The following is a 24,116-nucleotide window of genomic DNA, read 5'->3' as shown; positions in this document are numbered from 1 at the left end:
TGTGTCCGTCTCTGAGCCCAGCACCTGCCCTGCGACGAGACCCTTGGAAGAGCCTTTGGCCCCGCTTACCCGCCCCTGCCCGGCATGGTCCCGGGTAGGGGTACACACAGGGGTGGGCAGCACGCCTGAGCTGGAAGCAGAAGGAGGGAGAGTTGTGCCGGTGCCCCCTCCCTGCCCCAGGCCTCGGCTGGGCGGACTGTGTTGGGGTACCAGTGCTGGCGTGTGAGCCCCCGCACAGCGGCCCACTCTGTGCAGATACCCATTGCCCCCCACGTTGTGGGACTTTTCTGTCTGCTTCATTCCTCTGTTCCTTTCAAAGGTCAGTTGACCTTATTGGTGGGTGTCTGTTTCCGGGCTCTGTTCTGTGCCTCTTCTGTACCCGACATTCATCCATCCTCCTCCATCCTCCCATCCTGCACACCCCATCCTGGCCTGTTCCTGTGACTTGCTGACTATAAAGTTCTCCAGTTTGGTTCTGCTTTGGTGTTGGGCTGCTTCCGCCCCTCCTTAAAAACTGGACAGCCTGGGCTGGAGCCGTAGCACAGCAGGGAGGGCATTTGCCTTGCACGTGGCCAACCCAGGTTCGGTTCCTAACATCCCATATGATTCTCCCCGAGCACTGCCACGAGTAATTCCTGAGTGCAGAGCTAGGAGAAGCCCCTGAGCATTGCAGGGTGTGACCCAGAAAGAAAAACCCAAACCTGACAGCCTGTCACTTCCCACAGGTTGGCCTTCGGTCCTCCTGGGACTGCATCGATGCTACAGCTCTGACAGCGCCTCCTGGATTCCTTGTTCAGGTTGTCAGGTGAAGGCTTTCAGACAGACAGTAGCACACTTAAGTCATGAGCCAGCGGTGTGGGTTTCCTTTCCCTTTGCGGTTGTCATGGTGCTGAAGGTCACAGTGGCTGCCTGTGCACCCCATACGCACGCTTTCCTCATGCCAGCAGCGCACCCCACCCCAGCTTGGGGTCACAGGCCATGGGTGGGGTCCAGGCTTGCATCTGTTGAACTTGGGACTACAGAACTGGGCCTGGCGCCTGTTGGGAGGGCGAGGGACCCCTGGGGCGAGCCCTTCGCTCAGCGCGTGGGACCACAGGTGTCACTTGGAGCCCTGGCCCTTCTCCCAACAGGACCCACTTGCTCAGGGGAGCTGCCCCCGGGACTCTTGGGGGAGGGGCACGCTGGCAGTTTCCGGGAGCGCCCTGTCACCTGCTGTGCTGTCACTTGGCCCCTGCTCTTTGCCCCTTGGCGGGTGTGGTGGCAGCTCTGGGCCAGGTGTGTCCATGCCTTCCCGTACCATCAGCAGGACCGGCCTCTCACCCGGTGTAGGAGACTGGACACACCCCACCAGCTTTCCGCAGGTGACTCAGGACTAAGGGCGCTGGCTCCCCTGTCTGTCTCCGCTTGTCCCTTCCCCCTGCCCCTCTGCCTGTGCTGCGGGTGCTCCTCCTCCAGGACACACCATGGGTGTGTCAGGGTCTGGGCCCAGACTCAGCCCCGGGCCCTGGGCCCCTCAAAGCAGGGTGGTCAGCAGGGGGTCCTTGCCAGGCGAGACGAGATGCCGCTGACGAGTGTGACTCACCTTCCCGCCCTCTCTCTCGGTTCCGGGACTCCTCTGTGACCCTGCCCAGGGCGAAGGGACCGTGAGCTCTGTGCCGGGTGGCTCCCATGTGCCCGGGTCTCTCCTGTGACGGCAGGCAGATGCATGCAGCCTCACTGTGCTGTCCCCGGGGCCACCTGCCTGACGTGAGCTGTGGGAGCCATGAGCTCAGAGCTGGCAGGACTGCACGCGGGCTGAGTGTGTCCCCAAGCCCCGGACAGGACAGTGGCAGCCTTGGGCACCACTGGGGGTTCCTGCTCGTCCACATGGAGGTGGGCTTCAGGGTGGGCTGGGGGTTCCAGCTCCAGTCCCTCCCTCTCCCCTGCATGGACCTGCCTTTGTGGTTCCTGAGTCTGGGGTTTAGACGTGTTTCCCAGCTGGCACCCACTGTCCAGGCCTGGAGGGACGGCAGCCCCCGCACTGGGCCAGAAGGTGCCCTGGACTGGTGGGGGTGCAGAGACAGGGCTGCACCAGCTCACTGCACCCAGGACGAGCCTCTGAGTGGGGCTGCCCACACACCCATCAGGAGCCGCACACCAGGGAGGGCGCGGCCTGGCTGGCCCTGCCTGTCTAGTGCCCCTTGAGTTAGGTCCTGTAGGGTAGCATTGGTCTGTCCTTTCTTCTTGGCCCGTTCTCCTCCACAGGGAGCTCAGGTAGTACTGAGTAACACCCATACAGTACTCCCGAAGCACTCCCATTTCCTCGGGAGTGCTTCTCCTTTGTGCTCTGCTTCCCCTACCTGTTAATCACTCATTTCCCTGAATCAGAATCTGTGATTTGTAAAGTCAGATTCTTCAGAGGTCTCTGGATTTGTAATTTGAAAGTGAAATATTGCTCTTCTCTTTCCCTTATGTACTTTGCGTAGTTTACTTTAGAGCAATGTCCTTTTTGTATAGACACAGGAAGACAATAAATGCTCTGCTTTTATAACTTGGGAGTTAATTGACTCTGAGTAATATTTACTCCTGGGCATCTGTCATATTTACTCAACTTAAACCTCAGTTGCCCTTCCTTAGCTCCTAGCACCCCAAAAGCAGGGTCCCAACGAAGGGACTGGATAGACCCAGGGAAAGCGGTGAGCTACCCTGGCATCGAAATGGGACAGGCCAAGTGCCATGAAACTTATAAAGAACACGGTTGTGGGTGAATTCTGTCATGACCCAAAGAGAAGTGACTGGATAAGGACCTTGCAGGGATTAGGAAGGACTAATCTGGCCCGAGGACTATGGTCTGGGATCTACAGCGAGATGTCCCCAGGAAAGCCACTGTATAAGCTTAACATATCTCTTACTGTGTCCATACAAAATGACTAGAAATATTATAAAGAAGTAAACTTAAGGTGACTGTTTAAATGGTTACGGACTAAGGAAAGGAGGAATATGCTCTTAGATGAAATTCTTCCCCTGAGCAGATCTCCTAGCAGGATGAGAGCTTTGTCTTAGATGAGCTTCCGGGAAGGACGGGATTTACGTCTGTTGATTGTGCTACCTCACCTGTGTGTAGTGGCTGCCCCCAACCCTTGGAGATTGTTCTCTAGAACAGGCCGGGGTGGGGGGGGGGCAGCGACTGAGACTGGAAAGAGGCAGAGGGAGAGTAGACTGGAATACACTGCAACTGATCACCAGCCAGGCCCTCGTTTCCTCCTTTGGTCCACGGTCACTGGGAGAGAGGCCTGACTACTGAACATACATGGTGAGCACACCCACACACACTTGTTTTTATTAAATTTTTTTTTATTTTGCTTTTAGGGTCACACTCAGCAATGCTCAGGGGTTACTCCTCGCTCTGTGCTCAAGAATTACTCCTGGCGGTGCTCGGGGAACCATATGGGATGCTGGGGATGGAATATTGGTCGGCTGCGTGCAAGGCAAATGCCCTACCCCTATACTATCGCTCCAGCCCCATTATGAAATTTTTTAAATTGAGTCACTGTGAGATAGATGCTTACAAAGCTGTTCATGATGGGATTTTAGTCAGTGTTCTAACACCCGTCCCTCCACCAGTGCACATTTCCCAGCACCAGTGTCCCTAGGTTCCCTCCCATCACCCCACCCCCACTTCCTGCCTGCCTCTACGGCGGGCGTGTCTCTCTCTCTCTCTCTCTCTCTCTCTCTCTCTCTCTCTCTCTCTATCTCTCTCTCTCTCTCTCTCTCTCTCTGTGTCTCTGTCTCTGTCTCTCTCCTTTTGGGCATTGTGGTTTGCAATATTGATGCTGAGAGGTTACCCAGAATATCCCTTTACCTACTTTTAACCCTCAGATCCTGTCCAGCGTGGCCATTCCCAGCTATTATCCACACACATGTTTTGAACACACACAAAGTCCTATGGTGCAGGTGGGTGTGGCTGGGTGCGGGCTCTGGAGAGCTCAGACCTTTGCTCAGGATCCGGCCACGTCTGAGTCTTCAGGGAGGGGCCTTGGCTGTAGCCGCTGACCTCCTGGGAAGGGGTCAGGTCCATGAACCTGGAGCTGGGCTTCAAATGGAGTCGCCCGGCGGGGGGTGTGGGCCTGAGGCCTCCAAGCACCAGCTCCAATGGCGACGCGCCCTTTGCAGGAGCCCAGCCTGCAGGTCCTGGAGAGGGACGGGCCCCAGAGGAGGGTGGGCAGGAGGAGCCTGAGGGGCAGTGGGAGAAGCCCTGGGGGCCGCTGGAAGGGGGCAGGTCCAGGGCTGGAGCTATAGCACAGCAGGAGGGCGTCCGCCTTGCACACGGCCCACCCGGGTTCAATCCCCGGCATCTCAAATCCCAAGACGCACCAGGAGTGATTCCTGAATGCAGAGCCAGGAGTAACCCCTTAACATCCCCAGGTGTGACCCCACCCCCTCCAAAAAAAAAAACCAATCCCTGAATGCAGAGCCAGGGGTGGTCCCAACACCACAGTCAAATAATAAAAATGAGCCCTGGGACTGGAGCCATAGCACAGCGGGTAGGGAGCTTACCTGCATGTGCCTGACCCAGGTTCAATACCCAGCACCCCATATGGGCCCCCGGAGCCCCGCAGGAGAGATTCCTGAGTGCAGAGCCAGGAGTAACCCCTGAGCACCTCCAGGTGTGACCCCCGCCCAAAAAAGAAAAGGGGTAGGTCCAAATCTCCTGTCCTTGCTTCTCGGGGGCTGTGGAACTCGGGAGGAGAAGCTAGAGGATGCCCGACACGGCGGGACAGGCACGTGCTGACCTTGCATGCAGCCCACCCAGGCCACCCGTAGCACATACCTGGACCCTGGGGCACACCAGGAGTGACTCCTGAGCACTGCTGGGTGTGAGCAAAAACAGACAAAAGCGGGGGCCGGAGTGATAGCACAGCGGGTAGGGCGTTTGCCTTGCACGCGGCCGACCCGGGTTCGATCCCCGGCATCCCATATGGTCCCCCAAGCACCGCCAGGAGTAATTCCTGAGTGCAGAGCCAGGAGTAACCCCTGAGCATCGCTGGGTGTGACCCAAAAAGCAAAAAAAAAAAAAAAAACCAGACAAAAGCAAGCCAGGGTGCAGCGTGGCCGTGGTGGGGGCGTCTGGGCCCTTGGGGGCCCTGACAGGAGGCATCAGGGAAGGTGTCCCTTCAGATTCCCCAGCCCGGGGGGGAGATGGGCTTCTGGAGGCTCGCAAGGCTGTGTCCCTCTCCCATGCTCCCCCACTTCTGGCACCTAGTGAGGGTCCCTGAGGGTCAGATCTAGAGATTCAGGTTCTCCCTGCTGGGCGGGTCCCCTGACCGGAGACTATGTGTCTCCTCATGGACATACGTGTCCACACTCCTCACATGCATGCATGCATTTCCTCACTTGTGCAAGTGTGTCCTTCTGTGCACGGATGTCCTGTCACACACACGGATGACCTTATATGCAAGTCTCATGTGTACACGTGTGCCTGCCCATGTGCATGCGTGCTGCACGTGTCTTCTTTGTCTTCTGTGACTGGACATTGCGGACAGTGGAGGAGCTGCAGGCTGGGCTGTGCCAGGCGGCGGGGCCCGAGGCCACACTCCTGCTCCAGCACCTGCGTGCGGCCCTTACCCCTCTGAGCCGCAGCCGCGTCTGTGCCTCCTTACAGATGGCCTCAGTGCCATTTCCCGCCAGTCCCGAGGTCTCCCACCCCGCTTAGGGCCCTTCGCCTGGCCCGGCTGGTCCTTCTGTCTTGCCCACTGTGTGGAGCCCACTTCTGCGTTTCTCACTGTGATTCCCCATACTGGGACGGTCGCCACCCTCTCCTGGCAGGCCTGCCGAGGGCTCTGTGCCCGGGGTGGCCCCTGGAGTGGCGGTGGTGGGCTGTGTCCTCTGCCTGGTCTCCTGACAGGGCCTCTCCTCCGCACTGAGCTCTACGGCAACCTCGGGCCCCCACCCCACCGGCCCAGCCTATCTTCCTGCATGAGTCCTCGGGCCCCTCTGGTTCTCAGTGTCGGGGCATCTGCTCAGCCCTTGGCATGCCCCAGTGGCGAGTCCTCCCTCCAGGGACAGCCAGGTCTTTGATCCTGGTGGAGATGGCCCAGGCTCATGATTCACTGTGTCACTGTCACTGTCATCCCGTTGTTCATCGATTTGCTCAAGCAGGTGCCAGTAGCGTCTCCATTCGTCCCAGCCCTGAGATTTCGGCAGCTTTTCCTTACTCATCCTTCCAAACAGTGCCATACTAGAGGCTCTTTCAGGGTCAGGGGAATGAGACCCGTTATTGTTACTGTATTTGGCATATCGAATACGCCACAGGGAGCTTGCCAGGCTCTGCCGTGCGGGCGGGATACTCTCGGTAGCTTGCCGGGCTCTCCGAGAGGGACAGACAATATATATAGGAGAATACAAGCAAGTAAGTTAAAAATCAAATGCTTTAGGTGTATCAGTGGGCTAGACTATAAGAAGTCTCATTATAAAGGGGCTGGAGTGATAGCACAGTGAGTAGGGTGTTTGCCTTGCACGCAGCCGACCCGGGTTCAATCCCCAGCATCCCATATGGTCCCCTAAGCACCACCAGGAGTAATTCCTGAGTACAGAGCCAGGAGTAACCCGTGAGCATCGCTGGGCATGACCCAAAGAGCAAATAAATAAATAAATAATAAATAAAGTCTCATTATGATTACTCTATAACATACATATATATATGTATACGTATATAATCTGTTGTTGTTGTTGCTGTTTGTTTCGTTTGGGGACCGCACCCAGCAGTGCTCTGGGCCGACTCCTGGCTCTTCTCTCAGGGACCACTCCTGGCAGGCTCAGGGGGCCCCGTGTGGTGCCAGGGATCACACTGGGTCCACGGCGTGCAAGGCCAGCAACGCCTTCCCTGCTGCTCTGTCTCTCCAGCTCAGCGTGTTTGATCTTCCTTGTTTCCTCCGTGTCCTGTGAGGGCTGCAGTCAGGATTCCTCACACAACAGCTTCCCCCGGAGAACGTGGGGGTGCGACGGGGCCTGGACGTGCACCCCCTTCCCCATGTGCTCCTCCTCCATGCACTTCCTCCCCCACGCCCCTCCCTCGCCCCCGTCCCCTGGGCCCCTCTCTCTCCCTCCGCCCCTTCTCCCTCCCGCTTACCCAACTCTGGCCTCAGGGTCAGGTTCAGAACGTGCTGCCCAGACTGGTTTCCCCTCAGCCCTGCTGGTGGCGAGTCGTGTCTTTCGTGGTTCCAGAGAAATGCTGGACAAGTTTCCTCGATGACCAACGCTGGGAATCTTGACATCAGTTCGGAGCCCCAGGCCTATCCCAGTGGCTCTCCCTAACCCCGAGACCCGTCCCCAGCCACCCTGGGCCCCTATCCTGTCTCTCCTAAGCCCTTCATCGTTACTGGGGCCCCTGACTGGGAGAGAGGACCAGTCAGACAGGGACTGCTGTGGCCCCGGTACAGGGCCTTCGGGTGCCACGTTGGCAGCTGCCCTCAACGATGTTCAGGGGCCGAGAGGTCGCGCGGTAGGCAGCTAGCTGGCCTTGCACACAGCTGACCCAGGTTCGGCTTTCAGCTCCACCTCTGGTCCCCTGAGCTGGCCAGGGGTGAGCCCCGAGCACTGTGGGGTGTGGCCCAAACCCCAACCCAAACAGAAAGAGAACTTCCTTACTTTCTCGCCCAAATGGGCTGGTCAGCAGAAGTGCAGTAGTTCCCTTTGGCCGCAGCTGCCCGCCTTCCCTGGCTGTGCGAGGGAAGGGGAAGCTCGGGGACTGTCCCTCAGAGCCGGGCTAGCAGTGGCAGGCTTCTTGTGGCCTTCTCCCGGCCGGGCCACCACAGGCAGCGCACAACACGCCCCTCGCCACACCAGCGTGTCCCACTCGGCCTCTGTGGGCTCGTTCCGCAGAGCTGACGTGGGTGTGCTCCTGCCGTGGCCGGTGTCGGGGGGCCCTGCCTCCACGCCCGAGTGACAGTGGCCAGCGGCTCTTCTTCGGTTGTGGTGATGCTGAAGGCGTCCATCTGCCCTGGTGGCCTGCGGTGTGGGTCTCCCGCAGGCTCCTGTGCTGGGTGACTGTGTCTGGCCTTGGGTTCCACTGATGTTCTGTGTCTGGTTGGTGCCGCCAGGCCAGCCGGGGTCAGTGGGAATCTCACCTGCTCATGGGGAAAACCCTCTGCACGCGCCTCATCTGGCCTGTCAACCTTGGGAGCGTCCCAGGGTTCCGTCCTCAGGCGTCCGGGAGGTAGGCCTGGGAAGCCGCCTTCGGGGCTCCTCTGAGCTCCTGCCCTCCTGCCTCTCTCCTGCCTCCTCCTGTGTGTGCTGATGTGCTCTCACAAGTGAGTTTAAACTCCGCTTTCACTACCCCAGCTCTGTCACTGGCATTTTCTCCATTTCCTTCTCTTTTTTGCACTGACAGTTTGGCTGGGGTCACTAAAGCGTAGGTCCTTGCAGAAGCAGCTGGCGTCTGTGCCTCACCCAAGTTTCCTCGTGGGTGGCTGTCACCCCTGGTCAGGGTGGATGTTGTATCGGACTCCTGCCGTGACGTCACTGCTACGCTGACCCCGGGGCTGTGCTGGGGCTGGGGGCCCTGGACGCTGGAGGCGGGGCCCTGGAGGGTCCCAGGGCTGCTCATAGGCCGGGTGTGCTGGCTCTGGTCCCCAGGGACCAGGCCTGGGGGTGGCTCTATTCCGCCTCGCGGGGTCCGCAGTGGCGGTGACCCTGGAAGGGTTGGGGGCGGCCCAGGGCACTCACCGGCAAGATGCCCCCGGCCCGCGGCGGTGCGGAGCGGGGTGGGGCGGCGGCGTCGGGGCGCGCAGCCGGGCGGGGTCTCGGGCGGGTGGGGCGGGGTCTCGGGGGCGGGGCGGGGGTCCGGGCCGCGGGGCGGGGCGGGGGTCTCGGTTCCGGACCGGGCGGGGGCCTCGGGGCGGCGGGGCGAGGCGGGGCGGGGGTCTCGGGCCGGGCCTCGGGGCGGAGCGGGGCGGGGCGGGGGTCTCGGTTCCGGGCCGGGCGGGGGTCCGGGCCGCGGGGCGGGGCGCCGGCCGTGAGGTAACTTCCGCGCCGGCCCGCGTCAGCCTGAGTCACTGGGGCAGAATCGGAACCGAAAGTGGCCGCGCCGGGCGGGGCGATGGGCCGCGGCGGCCGCGCAGGACGGTGAGGCCGGGGGTCCGGGCGCGGGAGGGCTCTGCACCTGCGGGTGGGTGTGCGTGAGTGTGAGTGTGGAAGTGTGTCCGTGTGCCTGTGTGACTGAGTGTGTGAGTGTGTCTGCGCGTGTGTGTGAGTGAGTGTGGTGTGTCTGTGCGCTTGTGTGTCAGTGTGAGCATGTGTGTGTCTGTGCATCTGTGTGCCTGTGTGAGTGTGTGTCTGTGTGTGCGTGTGTGCGTGCGTGTGTGTGACTGTGTGGTAAGTGTGTCTGTGTGCTTGTGTGTGTCAGTGTGAGCATGTGTGTGCCTGTGCATCTGTGTATCTGTGTGTGAGTGTGTGTGTCTGTGTGCGTGTGTGTGACTGTGTGGTAAGTGTGTCTGTGCGCTTGTGTGTGTCAGTGTGAGCATGTGTGTGTCTGTGCATCTGTGTGTGCCTGTAGTGTGAGTGTGTGTGTCTGTGTGTGCGTCTGTGCGTGCATGTGTGTGACTGTGTGGTAGGTGTGTCTGTGTGCTTGTGTGTGTCAGTGTGAGCATGTGTGTGTCTGTGCATCTATGTGTCTGTGTGTGTGTGTGTGTCTGTGTGCGTGTGTGTGACTGTGTGGTAAGTGTCTGTGTGCTTGTGTGTGTCAGTGTAAGCATGTGTGTGTCTGTGCATCTGTGTGTCTGTGTGTGAGTGTGTGTGTCTGTGTGCGTGTGTGTGACTGTGTGGTAAGTGTGTCTGTGTGCTTGTGTGTGTCAGTGTGAGCATGTGTGTGTCAGTGCATCTGTGCATCTGTGTGTGCCTGTGTGTGAGTGTGTGTGTCTGTGTGTGTGCATGCGTGTGTATGACTGTGGTGTGTCTGTGTGCTTGTGTGTGTCAGTGTGAACATGTATGTGTCTGTGCACTTGTGTGTCTGTGTGTGCCTGAGTGTGTGTGTCTGTGTGCGTGTGTACACATGTGTGTCTGTGTGCATGCGTGTGTGCAAGTGTGTGTATGTGTGTTCATGTGACTGTGTGTGTGTCTGTGTACCTGTGTGCGTTTGTGAGTGTGTGTGCTTGTGTGTGCATGTGTGTGAGTGCCTGTTGTGTACGTGTGGTGCATGTTTGTGTCTCTATGAATGTGTCTGTGTGTGCATGTGCATGTGTGTCAGTGCATATGTGTCTGTGTGTACATGCGTGTGTGAGTGTGCGTGTGTATGCAAGTGTGTGTACGTGTGTGTCTGTGTATGTGTGCGTTTGTGAGTGTGAGTGTGAGTGTGTGCTTGTGTGTGCATGTGTGTGAGTGCCTGTCCTGTACGTGTGTGCATGTTTGTGTGTGTTTTTGTGTGTCTGTGTGTGCATGTGTGTCTGTGTGCATGTGCGTGTTTGTGAGTGTGAGTGTGTGCTTGTGTGTGCATGTGTGTGAGTGCCTGTCCTGTACGTGTGTGCATGTTTGTGTGTGTTTCTGTGAGTGTGTCTGTGTGTGCATGTGTGTCTGTGTGCATGTGCGTGTGTGTGTCAGTGTGTGAGTTCGTGTGTGTGAGTGTGAGTTTGTCTGTGTCTGTGTGCATGTGCGTGTGTATCAGTGTGTGAATTAGTGTTTGTGAGTGTGAGTTTGTGTCCACGTGCGTGTGTGCATCTGTGCCTATGTTTGTGTGTGCATGTGTGTGTCAGTGTGTATGCGTGTGTGCTTATGTTTGCATGTGTGTGCACATGTTTACATGTGTGCACATGTGTATCTGTGTGTGCACGTGTGTGCATCTGTGCGTGTTTGTGTGCACGCACATGTGTGCGTGTGTTTGCATGACTGTATGTGTCTACGTGTGTTTGCCTCTGTGCGTGCACCTGTATGCATGTGTTGTGTGAGTGTGTGCGCATATGCGTGTGTGGATCTGTGTGTGCATGTTTGTGAATGTGTGCATGTGTGTATGTGCATGTGTGTGCACATGTGTCTTTGTGCATGTGTGTCTGTGTGTGCACATGTGCATGTGTGTGAGCATGAGCTTGTTGTGAGTGTGTGTATGTGTATGTACATCTGTGTGCGTGCATGCATGTGTATGTGCGTGTGCATATGTGTATGCACTGTGTGCATGTGTGTCTGTATGTGCGTGTATGTGCACATGTGTGAGTCTTTGCCTGTGTGTGCGTGCATGTGTATGCGTGCATGTGTATGTGTGCATGTGTGTCTGTGCATGTGTACATGTGTGCTTGTGTGTGCAGTGTATGTGTGCCTGTGGGTCTGTGTGTCTCTGCCCTGTGTGCTCACATATGTGCCTATGTGTGCCTGTGTATGCCTGTGACCATGTGTGCCTGTGCTTGCATGTCTGTGCCTGTGTGTGCCCGTGCTTGCATGTCTGTGCCTGTGTGTGCCCAGGTGTCTTTGTGTTTGCTCACATGTGGCATATATGGTGTGTGGATTTGTGTGCCTGTGTGTGCGCACATACATACGTGTGCATCCTGTGTGTCTGCGGGTGTGGCCTCCTGGGCTGACTCATCCTCTCTCTTCCAGGCGTCTCCTGGTGGGGCATCAGCCCCTGTGGACCTGCTGACCCATGGCCCATGACGCTGCCTGTCGAACCCGGCCTGCACTGGGCACAATGTCCCCTGGGACCGGCCGGGCGCCTACGGGCGCTGTGGCCCACAAGGAGCCCTGCCTGGCCCGGCTGCAGGCGCAGGTGGACCTGTCCCTGGCCTGCCCCCGCTGCACGCAGCGGCTGAACGAGAGCACCTACCTGCTGCGCGGCGTGGAGCACGAGTGCCCGCGGGAGATCCTGCTGGCCCGCCGGAAGGGCGCGGCGCCCAGCAGGCCCTGGCGCAAGGTGGACCGGCGGCCCAGCTTCCCGCGCCCGGCGCGGTACGAGGTCTGCCGCTACTACAAGCCGGGCCTGGGCTGCCGGCGCCACCGCAACCAGTGCACCTTCGCACGCAGCCCCGAGGAGGCGCTGGTGTGGACGTGTGAGCGGGAGCTGGGCGTGGGCCGGCCTGGGCTGAAGGCCGCCCTGCTGGGGGGCGCGGCGGGGGGCAGCCCCGCCGACGCCATCCGCGCTGAGTTCGGCGGCTGCTTCCAGCTGCTCTGCACCCACTGCTTCCGGCGCTCCCCTCCCCGCCTCAGCCCCGTCGACGCCCAGGGCCGGTGTGGCACCCACAGGGCCTGCCCGGCCCTGCTGGCGCACGTCAGCACCGACGGCCACCGCAAGCAGCAGGTGGTGGAGGTGCGGGCGCAGCCGCAGTACGGCCAGCCGCTGGCCTACTGCAGGTTCGTGGGCCGCGGCCAGCCGTGCAGGCACGGGGCGGCGCGCTGCCAGTACGCGCACAGCGCCGTGGAGATGGCCGTGTGGGAGGCCGAGCAGCTGGGCGGGCTCCAGCGGGGGGCCCTTCTCGCGCCCCCTGAGCCGGCCCCCCAGGTGCGGCTGTACTGCCCGGCCTGCCTGCTGTCCTGCGGCTCTCCCGAGGCCTTCGAGAACCACTGCGCCTCCCTGGAGCACAGGCAGATGGTGGCCCTGGAGCCGGCCGCCGCCTGGGAGCACCGCAGCCCGCCCGCAGGCCTGTCCACCTTCGCGCTCTGCCCCAGGTGAGGGCAGGAGGCCGCGTCCGGGCCGGCAGAGAGGACAAGGCACCCAGGCGGTGCTGGCCCTGCTGACTCTCCCCGCCCCCGCAGGCCCGAGCTCTGTGAGTACGGACGGCTCTGCACCAAGGCCCACTCCCCGGAGGAGCTCATGGAGTGGACCCAGAGGGCTGAGAGTGTGCGGCTGCGGGAGGAGGCGGCCTGGAAGGAAGGGCTGATGCCCTACCAGGAGCGGCTGCTGGATGAGTATCAGCGCAGCGGGAGCGAGCTGCTGGTGGTGAGTGTGAGCAGGGCGGCGAGTGTGAGCAGGGCGGCGAGTGTGAGCAGAGCGGTGAGTGTGATCAGGGCATGTGAGTGTGAGCAGAGCGGCGAGTGTGAGCAGGGCAGGTGAGTGAGCACAGCAGTGAGTGTGAGCAGGGCGGCGAGTGTGAGAAGGGCAGGTGAGTGTGAGCAGGGTAGGTGACTGTGAGCAGGGTGGTGAGTGTTGGCGTGGCAGTGAGTGTGAGCAGGGCAGATGAGTGTGAGCGGGGTGGTAAATTTGATAAGGGCTGGTGAGTGTGAGCAGGGCAGCAAGTATGAGCAGGGTAGGTGAGTGTGAGCAGGGCGGCAAGTATGAACAGGGCAGGTGAGTGTGGGCAGGGTGGCGAATGTGAGAAGGGCAGGTGAGTGTGAATAGGCCGCCGAGTGTGAGAAGAGCAGGTGAGTGTGAGCAGGGCGGCAAGTATGAGCAGGGCAGGTGAGTGTGAGCAGGGTGGCGAGTGTGAGTGGGGCAGGTGAGTGAGCAGGGCAGGTGAGTGTGAGCAGGGTGGCGAGTGTGAGCAAGGTGGCGAGTGTGAGCAGGGTAGCAAATGTGAGGGGGCAGTTGAGTGTGAGCAGGGCGGGTGAGTGTGAGCAGGGTGGCGAGTGTGAGTGGGGCCAGTATTGGGTGAGAGTGGAGCTGGTGAGTGTGACTAGGGCTATTCGGGAGGGGAGGGGCAGGGCGCTGGGTGCAGGGGAGGGTGGGACAGAGAGGAGGGGGAGGGGCGGGGCAGGGGGGCGGGCGGGGCGGTGGCGCCCTGCTGAGGCTGCCGCCCCTGCAGCTGGCCGAGGCGGTGGAGGGCGTGTCGGCTGCCTGTGACCAGCCCCTGCTGCTGCGGGCAGCCCACAAGGTGACGCAGCACAGCTGGACGTTCACCCTGAGCTCCGAGGTGGGTCCAGCGAGCGGGTGCGCCCGGGCCTGCTGTGGGCAGGGCCTGCCGTGGGCGGGGCCTGCCATGGGCGGGGCCTGCCGTGGGCGGGGCCGCTGGGCTGCGGCTGCCCGGAGGCGGGGGCTGAGCTGCGTCTTCTCCCCAGGAGCCCCTGCAGCACGTGGCCCTGCTCAGACAGGAGCCCGGAGCCGCCTTCTCGCTGGTGGCCCCTGGCCTGCCCCCGGGGCAGCAGTATGCCTGCGGCGAGCGCTTCCGGACGCCCGACTCGCCCCTCCGGGCTCGGGTGGCCGTGCAGGTGCTCGGCGCCTCCTTCGGCACCTTTGAGCAGTGGCTGGTCTTCGATTTCGGCCGCCGGCCTGCGCTGCTGCGGAAACTGACCGTGCAGCTGGGCCAGGAGCTCTGCCCGGCACTCGGGGGGCCCCCCGCCCCCGACCTGCCGCAGCCGCTGGAGCACTGGCACACGGGCAACCGCCATGTCGTGCCCAGCGTGGAGCGGACCGCCGAGCAGGCAGCCCTCTTGGCCAAGTACAAGGGGCCTGACCTAGCCCTGGACTTCAGCCGTGGCGGCCAGGCCCCGGGGCCGGTGTCCCGCACCAGCTACCGGCAGAGGATGCACCAATTTCTCTACGAGGAGGAGGCGGCACAGCAGCGACTGGTGGCCAAGTGCGTGGTCAGGTGGGGTGTGGCGGGGGCGGGCAGACCCGCGCGGCCCCGGCCCACTGACCCGTGTCCTCCTCCCAGGCTGAACCTGCGGGGTCCAGTGTCCCTCCAGCCAGCCCTGCAGACGCCCGCGCTGGGCATGCAGTTTGCGCCCCCGGGCGCCCTCTACGCGGAGGTGCCCGTGCCCCCCTCCCTGACGCCGGACTCGGACCAGGGCTTCTTGCTGGGCCGGGCAGTGAACACCGCGCTGGTGGCCCCGGTGCCTGCCCCGGACCTCACGGTGTTCGAGGTGCGGCTGGAGAGCCGGGCCAGCTGGGAGCGGGCCCTGTGGCTGCTGCTGCCCTCCCACTGCTGCCAGGCGCTGGGGCTGCAGGCCGGCACCAGCTGCACCCTGGAGGTGCAGTTCCAGGTGGACCCCCTGGTCTTCCGCCGCTGGCACCAGGCAGTGGACGCGCTGGCCGACGTGCGCCTGGTGGTGCCCGACCTGCAGGGCTGTGCGCTGCCCCGGCCCCTGCCCCGCCCGCCCACGGTGCACGGCAACCGCAAGCAGAAGCTGGCCGTGGCGGCCATCGTGGGTGGCCACCCCGGCGGCCCCGAGCCCATGGCCCCCCTGCTCATCTACGGCCCCTTCGGCACGGGCAAGACCTACACGCTGGCCATGGCGGCCCTGGAGGTGGTGAGGCAGCCGCACACCAGGGTGCTCATCTGCACACACACCAACAGGTGAGCGCGGCGCCAGGCCCACGGGACAGCAGGGCCTCTCTGCTTCTGCCTGCGGGTGGCGGGGCGTCCTCTCCACTCTGCCTGAGTCTGGGTGCCGGTTCTCCAGTCACAGCAGCCGAGGTCAGGGGTGACCCTGGCCACTGCACACCTGGGCTGTTCTCGGCTGTGGGCCCTGCTCTGCCTCTCTGTCTCACCACATGGCCAGCTCCTCACCTCCTCCAGGAAGCCTTCCCTGATCACTTCACTGCTCTGTGCCGCTGCGTGGTTCTCCTCACCAGGCTCTGACTTCCCCCAGCTCCTCACCTCCGGGAAGCCCTCCTGACCACTCAGGCACTCTCTGCTGCTGCTCCACCCTCATCGGGTCTGACCTGCCTTTGTTTCTTTATCTGTGTGTCTGTCCCCTCTGCTGCCGTGGACGCTCCGCGGGGGCAGGACACGGTCTTGTTTGAAGTGCTGACCTCCGGGCAGGGCTGGCCCACAGCAGGTGCTTCGGCCGGCCGCGGCCGTGGCCCCACGCGCCCCTCTCCCCCCTCAGCGCGGCCGACATCTACATCCGGGAGCACTTCCACGGCCACATCCTCAGCGGCCACCCCGAGGCAGCACCGCTGCGGGTGATGTTCACGGACCGGCCGCCCGGGCAGACAGACGCAGTCACGCTGCAGTACTGCTGCCTGAGCGCCGACCGCCAGGCCTTCCGGCCGCCCAGCAGCGCCGAGCTGCAGCGGCACCGCATACTGGTCACCACCACGGCGCAGGCGCGGCAGCTGCGGGTGCCCACCGGCTTCTTCTCGCACATCTTCCTCGATGAGGCCGCCCAGATGCTGGAGTGCGAGGCGCTGGTGCCGCTCGGCCACGCCACGGCCAGCACCCGCGTGGTGCTGGCGGGTGACCACATGCAGGTCACGCCCCGGCTCTTCAGCGTGCCGCGGGACCAGGCGCCCGGCCACACGCTGCTGCACCGCCTCTTCCGGCACTACCAGCAGCAGCCGCACGAGGCCGCCCAGCACAGCCGCATCATCTTCCACGAGAACTACCGCTGCACCGAGGCCATCATCCACTTCGTGGCGCGGCACTTCTACGTGGCCAAGGGCAACCCCATCCACGCCAGCGGCAAGGTGCCGCGCCACCCCCGCCTCTACCCGCTCATGTTCTGCCACGTGGCGGGCTGCCCGGAGCGCGACCTGTCCATGACGTCCTGGCTCAACCTGGCCGAGATCAGCCAGGTGGTGGAGAAGGTGCAGGAGATCGTGGGCGCCTGGCCACGCTGCTGGGGCGGCTGCGAGCAGACGCAGATCTGCGTCGTCTCCCACGGTGCCCAGGTGAGCCGGCCCTGCCCCGCCGCCCCTTCCGGGGGCTGAGGGGTCTGCCCCCAGGGCCGGGCTGGGCCGGGCTGGAGGGACGGGGGTGGGTTCCCCTCCTCGCGCATCCTGGGGGTGCTCCGGGCGCGGAGGCGGAGTGGGGGGCCGACGGCTCTGCACCCCCAGGTGAGCGCGCTGCGGCAGGAGCTGAGGAAGCGGAGCCTGGGCCAGGTGTCCGTGGGCAGCTTTGAGATCCTGCCAGGTGGGTGCCCCGTGGCGGGGACGGGCTCCCAGAGGCCAGCCCGCGCCTGACCGTGCCCTCCCACAGGCCGTGAGTTCCGCGTGGTGGTCCTCAGCACGGTGCACACCCACCGCAGCCTGCGGGGCCCGGGCGCGCCCAGCCCTGACTTCTTCGTCGACGCGCGGGTGCTCAACACCATCCTGACCCGTGCCCAGTCGCAGGTGGTGGCCGTGGGCGACGCCGTGGCCCTCTGCTCTTTCGGGGCCTGCAGCAAACTGTGGAAGAGCTTCATCCGGGAGTGCGTGGAGCACCACAGTGTCTGCCCCCAGGACCTGTCGCTGGAGCAGATCGAGGGCGGGGTGGCCGCCCAGCGACGCTGGGCCCACGGCCCCCTGGACATGCCGGCACCCCAGGGCCCAGCTGCGGGCACCGCGGCTGAGGGGGCCGCGTGCCCCAGGAGCCCTGCCGGGGGTGGGCCTGTGGCCGAGCCGGAGGCGCCAGGTCCCGAGACAGCAGCCCAGACGGCCTCTGGGGAGAGGGAGGAGGCGGCCGCAGTGGCCGGGCCACTGGCCATGGATGAGGGGGCGCTCTCGGGCCCCGGGGATGCCGAGGAGGCCGAGTCCGACTTCTGGCTATTCCAGGGGGAGCTGGACCCCGAGGACTCCATCCTGCAGGAGCTGCTGGACGAGAGTGTGAAGATGGCTGTGACAGTGCGGGAGGACGGGCTGCTGGACACGGTGGCCCGACCCAGGTCCCCACAGCAGGCCCGGCAGTACGTGAACCTGCCGCGCGCCATGCTGTGCACGCTGCTGCGTGCCGAGCCTGAGCGGTACCGGCGCTGCACCTTTGTGCAGGAGACCTTCGAGAGGGCCACGGCGGTGCCGCTGGACGAGGCGGGCTCAGGGCCCATCCAGGTGCGGGGCCGCCTGCGCTGCGGCATGGCCTTCACGGGGGACGAGGTGGTGGTGAAGGTCGGCGACGTGGGCCCTGGGCGGCTGCAGGGCTGTGTGGTGGGCGTGCTCCGGCGCCGGCGGCAGGAGCTGGTGTTCGTCTGCCGCATGGACGAGTGGGACCCGCGCATCATGACCCCCATCGACGGCTCCGTGACCAAGATCTTCGTGGCAGAGCTGAGGGACCCGCAAGAGGTGCCTCTGCACCGGCTGGTGCGGGGCCGCCTGGAGCGCGCGGGGACGGAGCGGCTGGCACACAGCGCTCGCCGCAAGCGGCTCTTCCGCGTGTGTGTGGTGCTGTGGCGCGAACGCTTCTACTTCCCGCTGGGCGTCGTGCTGGAGGTGCTGCCCGAAGCGTCCAGCTGGGAGCACGGCATCCACGCCCTGGCCCTGGAGTACAGCCTGAGGCCCCCGGCCCCGGAGCCCGCCGCCATTGCCGCGGCCCTGCAGAAGTACCAGGCAGAGCTGGGCAGGGTGTCTGCCCGCCGGCAGGACTGCCGCGGCATCCTCACCTTCACCGTGGACCCGCAGGACGCCTGCAACCTGGACGATGCCATCAGCGTCCGGGACCTGGGCCCCAGGTACGAGGTGGCCGTGCACATCGCCGACGTGGCCAGCTGTGTGCCCAGGGGCGGTGTCTTGGACACCGAGGCCCGCAGGCGGGGCACGGCCTTCTACGCCCCCGAGCGGGATCCTGTGCCCATGCTGCCCACCAGCCTCTGCCAGCAGGCGCTGAGCCTCCTGCCCGGCCAGGACCGCCTGGCCATCTCCCTCTTCCTCACCGTGGAGAAGGGCAGCGACCGGCTCAAGGACGTCTGCTTTGCACCCTCGCTGGTGCGCTCCGACCGGCAGCTGTCCTACGAGGAGGCGGAGAGGCTCATCCAGCAGCACCCGGGGGCAGGCCTCGAGCTGCCCGCCCGCCTGGACTCCGTGGCCGCCTGCGTGGTGGCCGCCTGCTACCTCTCCCGGGTGCTGCGCGGGCGCCGGCTGCAGCGCGCCTGCTACTATGAGCCCCCGGACGAGGACAGTGAGCTCGGCTTCCGCGCGGCACACAGCATGGTCAAGGAGTACATGGTCCAGTTCAATAGCCTGGCGGCTGAGTTCCTGGTGGGCAGCGAGGTCACACGGGAGGTCACGCCGCTGCGCTGGCAGCCGGCTCCCAGCAGACATCAGCTGGAGACGCTGAGTGAGAAGCACGCGGCCTGGCTGCCCCTCTCGCTGCCCCTGGCCCAGCGTCTGGGCGGCCACGGGCCCCCGGCCGCCCAGCTGCCCCTGCTGGCCACCCTCTGGAGGCGCATCCAGCTCGCAGCCCAGGCCGGGGACCTGTCGCTGCTGGTGGACCTGGTGGCCACGGATGACCTGCACCCCGCACTGGTGCCCGTGGCGCTGGACTTCCACCGGGCACTGGCCCGCTCTGTGTTCTGCCGCTCTGGGCCGAGCCCGCAGCCACAGCTGGGCCACTACTCCCTGCAGGTGGACTGGTACACCTGGGCCACCTCGCCCATCCGCAGGTACCTGGACCTGGTGCTGCAGCGGCAGCTGCTGCAGGCACTGGGCTACGGGGGCGCCGCCTACAGCGCCCAGGACATCGACGAGCTCTGCCAGGAGTTCAGCCACCGGAACGCGCGTGCCCAGACCTATCAGCGCCGGGCCAGGAGCCTGCACCTGGCCGTGAGGCTCAGGGCCCAGCCCCAGGCCAAGCTGGGCGTGGCGGTAGATGTGGAGGCGGGCGCCCGCTGCTTCAAGCTGCTCTTCCCTGCCGACCCCGACAGCCTGCCGGACCCCTGCCGGGTGCACTACCGCTCCTTGCAGCTGGCCGAGCCCCCACAGGCCCTGGAGGGCCAGCCGGGCCTGCGGCTCACGTGGCATCGCCGCATCTACTCGGTGCGGGAGGACACGGCGTGCCTGCCGCCTCCCGGTGCCCTGCTGGACCCCTACCGCCGGCCCGTGGACTCGGGCCTGTGGCAGCAGCTGTTGGAGCTGGTGCAGGAGCAGTGCTGGCCGGAGGCGGCCGCCCTGGTGCAGGCGCAGGGCACGGCAGAGCCGAAGCCGCTGGAGCTGGGCCACGCGCGGCGGAGCCCGTGTGGGCTGTTCGTGGAGGTCTCCCGCGACCTGCGTGCCGGGGACGTGCTGTGCATGCAGCTGGGCCCCGCCCTGCAGCAGGGCTTCCTGGCGCCTGCACCGCAGCTCTGGGCCGTGGTGCCCGGCCTCAGCCTGTGCCTGGAGCACATGGAGCGCCCAGGACACTGCTTCTCGGGCCTCGAGCTCCAGACGGGGCGGGACCGCTGCCAGGATGTGGCCGAGTACATGAGCGTGTGGAGGCCGTTCTGCGCGCTGGAGGCGGTCACCGGCGCGGTGACTGAGAACGACTCCATCACGCTGCAGGGCGTGCACATCTCCTGGGGCCCGGAGCGCACCTCGCAGGGCCGGCTGCAGGGCTCCTTCCGCCTGGGCGCCGACCTCCTGCTCCGCCACTGCATCAACATCAGCTTCAGCCACTGCTACCTCTGCATCCGGCTGGAGGGGCTGCAGCCAGCCCAGGCCCCCGCCGGCCCAGGCCCGGCGGCCCCCTTCACCACGGATCCTGACGCCTTCACCTGGGTGGCCCACGGGCTGACGGGCACCGAGGACCAGGAGGGTCGGGACGTTGCCAGATTCGTACCCTTCTTCGTCCAGCACATGGCCATGGAGAAGGTCCCAGAGCAGGTGCTGAAGCCGGACGCCCGGTTCACCGTCGAGGTGCTGCCCAAGCAGCTCCCTGACCTGTGAGTGGCTGGAGCAGTGGGCGGCCCGTGGGCGCGGCCCTGCCCGTGCGGCACTGCTGACACTGACACACTGCCGTCTGCATCCCACAGCCGTAAGGAAGAGGCCGTGTGTGGGCTGGAGGAGGCCTCCCCGCTGGTCATCAGCATCGCCCTCGGCCAGCCCCTGGCGCTCCCCCGCCGGCAGCTCCCGCACAGAGGTGAGGGGCCTGCCCCAGCGTCGCCCAGGTGTGGCCCGAACCTGCTCAGAGACGCCCCCTCCTCAGGGACCTGCAGCAGGCTGCTCGGGCAGAGACACTTCGACATCCCTCACAGCCGCCATCAGCTGAACCCCAGCCAGACGGAGGCCGTGCGGGAGGCCCTGAAGAAGCAATTCACAGTCATCCAGGGCCCACCAGGTGGGGGCCTGTCGGGGGAGCTGCCCTGGGGAGCCCGGGGGGGTCTGGGGGCCAGGGTCCTCACCACCTCTGCCTGCAGGCACGGGGAAGACTGTGGTGGCCCTGCACATTGTCTTCTGGTTCCACAAGTCCAACGAGGAGCGGGCGCTGGCCAGGAGCGGCCCGGGCAGGAGGAAGTACCCAGGGGGCCCCCACATCCTCTACTGCGGACCCTCCAACAAGTCGGTGGATGTCTTGGCAGGTGTGCAGGCTGGCCCCAGGGGGGCCTGCCAGGCCAGGCAGGCCCACTCACACCCCGCCCGCCCCCAGGTCTGCTCCTGAGCAGGGCGGGAGAGCTGAAGCCCCTCCGTGTGTACAGCGAGCAGGCCGAGGGCACCGAGTTCCCCCTGCCCGGCGTGGGCAGCAGGGGCCTGTCCAGGAGGAGCCCCGGGGAGGGGCGGCCAAACCAAGCCCTCAGGTGTGCCTGCAAGGGGTCTGCGCCCGGGAGGGTGTGCGGCCCGGCGGGCACCCTGTGACTCGGCCTCCCCCCCACCCAGGAGCATCAGCCTCCACCACCGCATCCGGCAGCCGCCCAACCCCTTCGCCTCGGACATCAAGGCCTTTGACGCGCGGCTGCGGAGCGGGGACATCCTGTCCAGAGAGGAGCTCGCGGAGTGAGTGGGCCAGGCCCGGGCTTCCGGGTGACCAGACGCTGTCCACTCCGCCCCGGTGACCAGATGCCGTGTCCACCCCAGGTACCGGATGGTGCTGAGCAACGCACGGAGCTATGAGCTGGAGCAGCACCACGTGATCCTCTGCACGTGCTCCTGCGCGGCCTCGGCCAGCCTCAAGAGCCTGAACGTGTGGCAGGTGCTGGTGGACGAGGCCGGCATGGCCACCGAGCCCGAGACGCTTATTCCCCTGGTGAAGTTCCCCAGGGCCGAGAAGGTGGGTGGCAGCACTGAGTAGCTGGCTCTGCCTGCCCGGGGCCGTGGCGCGGGGCCAACTCTGCCCGCCTGCCTCACAGGTGGTCCTCCTTGGGGACCACAAGCAGCTTCGGCCCGTGGTCAAGAACGAGCAGCTGCAGACCCTGGGACTGGACCGGTCCCTCTTTGAGCGCTACCACAAGGACGCCTTCATGCTGGACACGCAGTACCGCATGGTGAGCAGTGTGGCCCCGCCCCGCCCTCCCCCGCGGCCCGGGGCCTAGGTGGGCAGGCAGTGTCCCGGCCTGGCCCGTCTCCTTGTCTTGCAGCACAAGGGCATCTGTGCCTTCCCGTCCATGGAGTTCTACCAGAACAAGCTGAAGACATGGCCAGAGCTCCGGCGGGGGCCCAGCGTGCTAGGCCATCCCGGCAGGGACAGCTGCCCTGTCATCTTTGGCCACATCGAGGGCCACGAGCATAGCCTGCTGGTGTCCACAGATGAAGGGAATGAGAACTCCAAAGCCAACCTGGAGGAGGTGGACAAGGTGGTGAGTGGCCATGGAACCCTAGGGGACACTGCCTCTGGTCAGGGAGGACTTCCTGGAGGGGGCGGCAGAGGAGTGGTGCGAACAGAGTCTCCAGGCCGTCGGCAAAGCACCGCCACCCTCGCCCCTTTAGGTCCACATCACCAAGGAGCTGATTCTGGGGCGCACGGTGCAGCCCGAGGAAATCGCCATCCTCACGCCATACAACGCTCAGGCCGCAGAGATCAGCAAGCTCCTGGCCTCCAAGGGCCTCCGGGGAGTGACTGTGTCCTCCATCACCAAGAGCCAGGGTGAGGCTGGGCCGGGCGCAGCGGGGGGGGTGGGGGGGGGGAGGGTGGCGGCCTGGGCCTCGGCCCGGGCTCACGACGCCCCCCTCCGCAGGCAGCGAGTGGCGCTACGTGCTGGTGAGCACCGTGCGCTCCTGTCCCGAGGCCGACGTGGACCAGCGGCCCACCAAAGGCTGGCTGAAGAAGTTCCTGGGCTTCGTGGTGGACCCCAATCAAGTGAACGTGGCCATCACCCGTGCCCAGGAGGGGCTCTGCCTCATCGGTGAGGCTACCTCGGGGTCCAGGGAGGGCTTCCGGGGCCTATCTGGGTGCGGGGCTCCTCTGGGGCGGGGCATATTCCTGTGGGCAGGGCCACCCTGGGGAGGGGCCTATCCCTGTGGGCGGATCCATCACGGGAGCCTGTCCTGGGGGCAGGGTCTATTCCTCGGGGAGGCTCCTCTGGGCCTCGGGCGGGGTCTATCCCCAGGGTGAGGGCCTATTCCTGGGGCGGGGCCTATCCTTATGGGTGAGGCCATCCTGGGGAGGGGCCTATCCCTGTGGGCGGATCTGTTCCCAGGGCGGGGTCTATTCCTGGGGGAGGCTCCTCTGGGGCGGGGTCTATCCCTGTGGGCGGGCCTATCCATGGGGTCGGGTGGGGTCTATCCCGGAGGCGGGGCCTGTCCCAGGGCAGGGCCTATCCCTGTGGGAGGGTCTATCCTGGGGCGGGGCCTATCCCAGTGGGTGGGCCTGTCCCTGGGGGCGGGGCCTCCCGGGTCGGGGCTCCTGCTGACCGTGCCCCCTCGCAGGAAACCAGGTCCTTCTGCGCTGCTGCCCGCTCTGGCGCCGGCTCCTAGAATTCTGCGAGGAGCAGCAGAGCTTGGTGCCGGCCACCCAGATCCAGGTCCGGAAGAAGCCTGCTGTTTCCTTCTGAAAGCCCAGCTCCTGCTCTTGCTCTTCCTGGACACCGCGGGGAAGTCCCGGGCCGCGGGCGGGGCCTCTGGGCGCAGGAAGGGCGGCCCGCTGGGGCGCCTTGAGCCCGGGGCCGTGAAGGCCGCCCCGCACCAGGGCTGCCCGGGAAGCTCTCGGTCTTATTTTCTGCTTCGGGAAGCCCCGCAGGCCCCTCCGCACCTCTCAGGGCAAGGAGCCCCTCCCCGGACCCGGACGGGAGGCCCTTCTCCCTACCTCTGCCGGCTCGGGGGTCCAGGCCCGCGCCCACCCCTCCTCCTGGCCACTCAGCTGCTGTGCAATACTCCGGGGCGGCCTGCGGCGTGCGGCCCCCGCCCCCGCCCCCACCCCTCCCCCAGGCAGCTCGGGGCCCGTGCAATTCCCCTCCCCGCCGCGTGGCGGCGCTGCGCGCTCCGTCTACACGCACAGGGCCTACCGCCGCGGTGCCGGGAAGTGTCTGTGATTCTGATGTTTTTTACAAATCATATTTCTACATTCCAATTTTTATGTATTTTCTTGAACTCTGACTTATATGATCGAATCTTAATTTTTATTATAAAGACCATTCTGAAAACTACTGTCGTTTGGAGGTGTCTGCTCCATCTGAGACCTCAGGGCACC

At 64.5% G+C, this 24,116-nt stretch overlaps 1 protein-coding gene and 1 long non-coding RNA gene across 5 annotated transcripts; one reads left to right on the top strand and one right to left on the bottom strand.

The window, feature by feature from the left end:
* Positions 1-5,042: 5,042 nt before the first annotated feature.
* On the bottom strand, positions 5,043-8,765 carry LOC129404895 (uncharacterized). Its single transcript, XR_008630237.1, has 3 exons — positions 7,627-8,765; positions 7,109-7,237; positions 5,043-6,927 (listed from the first exon to the last, which is right to left on the bottom strand). It is a non-coding gene; the product is annotated as an uncharacterized LOC129404895 (long non-coding RNA).
* Positions 8,766-8,954: 189 nt separating this feature from the next.
* On the top strand, positions 8,955-24,072 carry HELZ2 (helicase with zinc finger 2). 4 transcript variants are annotated; one of them, XM_055138500.1, is made up of 20 exons: positions 8,957-9,102; positions 11,560-12,621; positions 12,709-12,892; positions 13,695-13,802; positions 13,948-14,465; positions 14,544-15,185; positions 15,721-16,504; positions 16,670-16,745; positions 16,812-20,439; positions 20,530-20,636; positions 20,703-20,834; positions 20,914-21,075; positions 21,144-21,291; positions 21,371-21,487; positions 21,569-21,761; positions 21,841-21,975; positions 22,069-22,287; positions 22,418-22,574; positions 22,666-22,833; positions 23,357-24,072. In XM_055138500.1, exons 2-20 carry the CDS (start codon positions 11,603-11,605, stop codon positions 23,479-23,481), a joined length of 8,622 nt encoding a protein of 2,873 aa, XP_054994475.1. In that variant the 5' UTR covers positions 8,957-9,102; positions 11,560-11,602; the 3' UTR covers positions 23,482-24,072. The 4 variants fall into 4 exon arrangements, 3 of the variants coding, with proteins under 3 accessions (XP_054994475.1, XP_054994474.1, XP_054994476.1); XM_055138499.1 differs by having other exon boundaries at positions 20,530-20,834; XR_008630207.1 differs by lacking the exons at positions 21,144-21,291; positions 21,371-21,487; positions 21,569-21,761; ... (3 more) ...; positions 22,666-22,833; positions 23,357-24,072 and having other exon boundaries at positions 8,955-9,102; positions 20,752-20,834; positions 20,914-21,050.
* The last annotated feature ends 44 nt before the right edge of the window (positions 24,073-24,116 follow it).

This window comes from Sorex araneus, chromosome 5 (genome assembly GCF_027595985.1).
Source record: "Sorex araneus isolate mSorAra2 chromosome 5, mSorAra2.pri, whole genome shotgun sequence".
NCBI lineage: Eukaryota > Metazoa > Chordata > Mammalia > Eulipotyphla > Soricidae > Sorex > Sorex araneus.
Note: the sequence above shows the minus strand (reverse complement) of the source record. Positions and strands in the feature narration are given on the sequence as shown.

Bases quoted from the DNA above. Each gene is read 5' to 3' on its own strand.
- HELZ2 (XM_055138499.1), top strand. From the start codon at position 11,603: ATGGCCCATGACGCTGCCTGTCGAACCCGGCCTGCACTGGGCACAATG. The intron at 12,893-13,694 runs GTGAGTGTGAGC...CCGCCCCTGCAG, and splicing joins GCGGGAGCGAGCTGCTGGTG to CTGGCCGAGGCGGTGGAGGG. The intron at 22,288-22,417 runs GTGAGTGGCCAT...TCGCCCCTTTAG, and splicing joins TGGAGGAGGTGGACAAGGTG to GTCCACATCACCAAGGAGCT.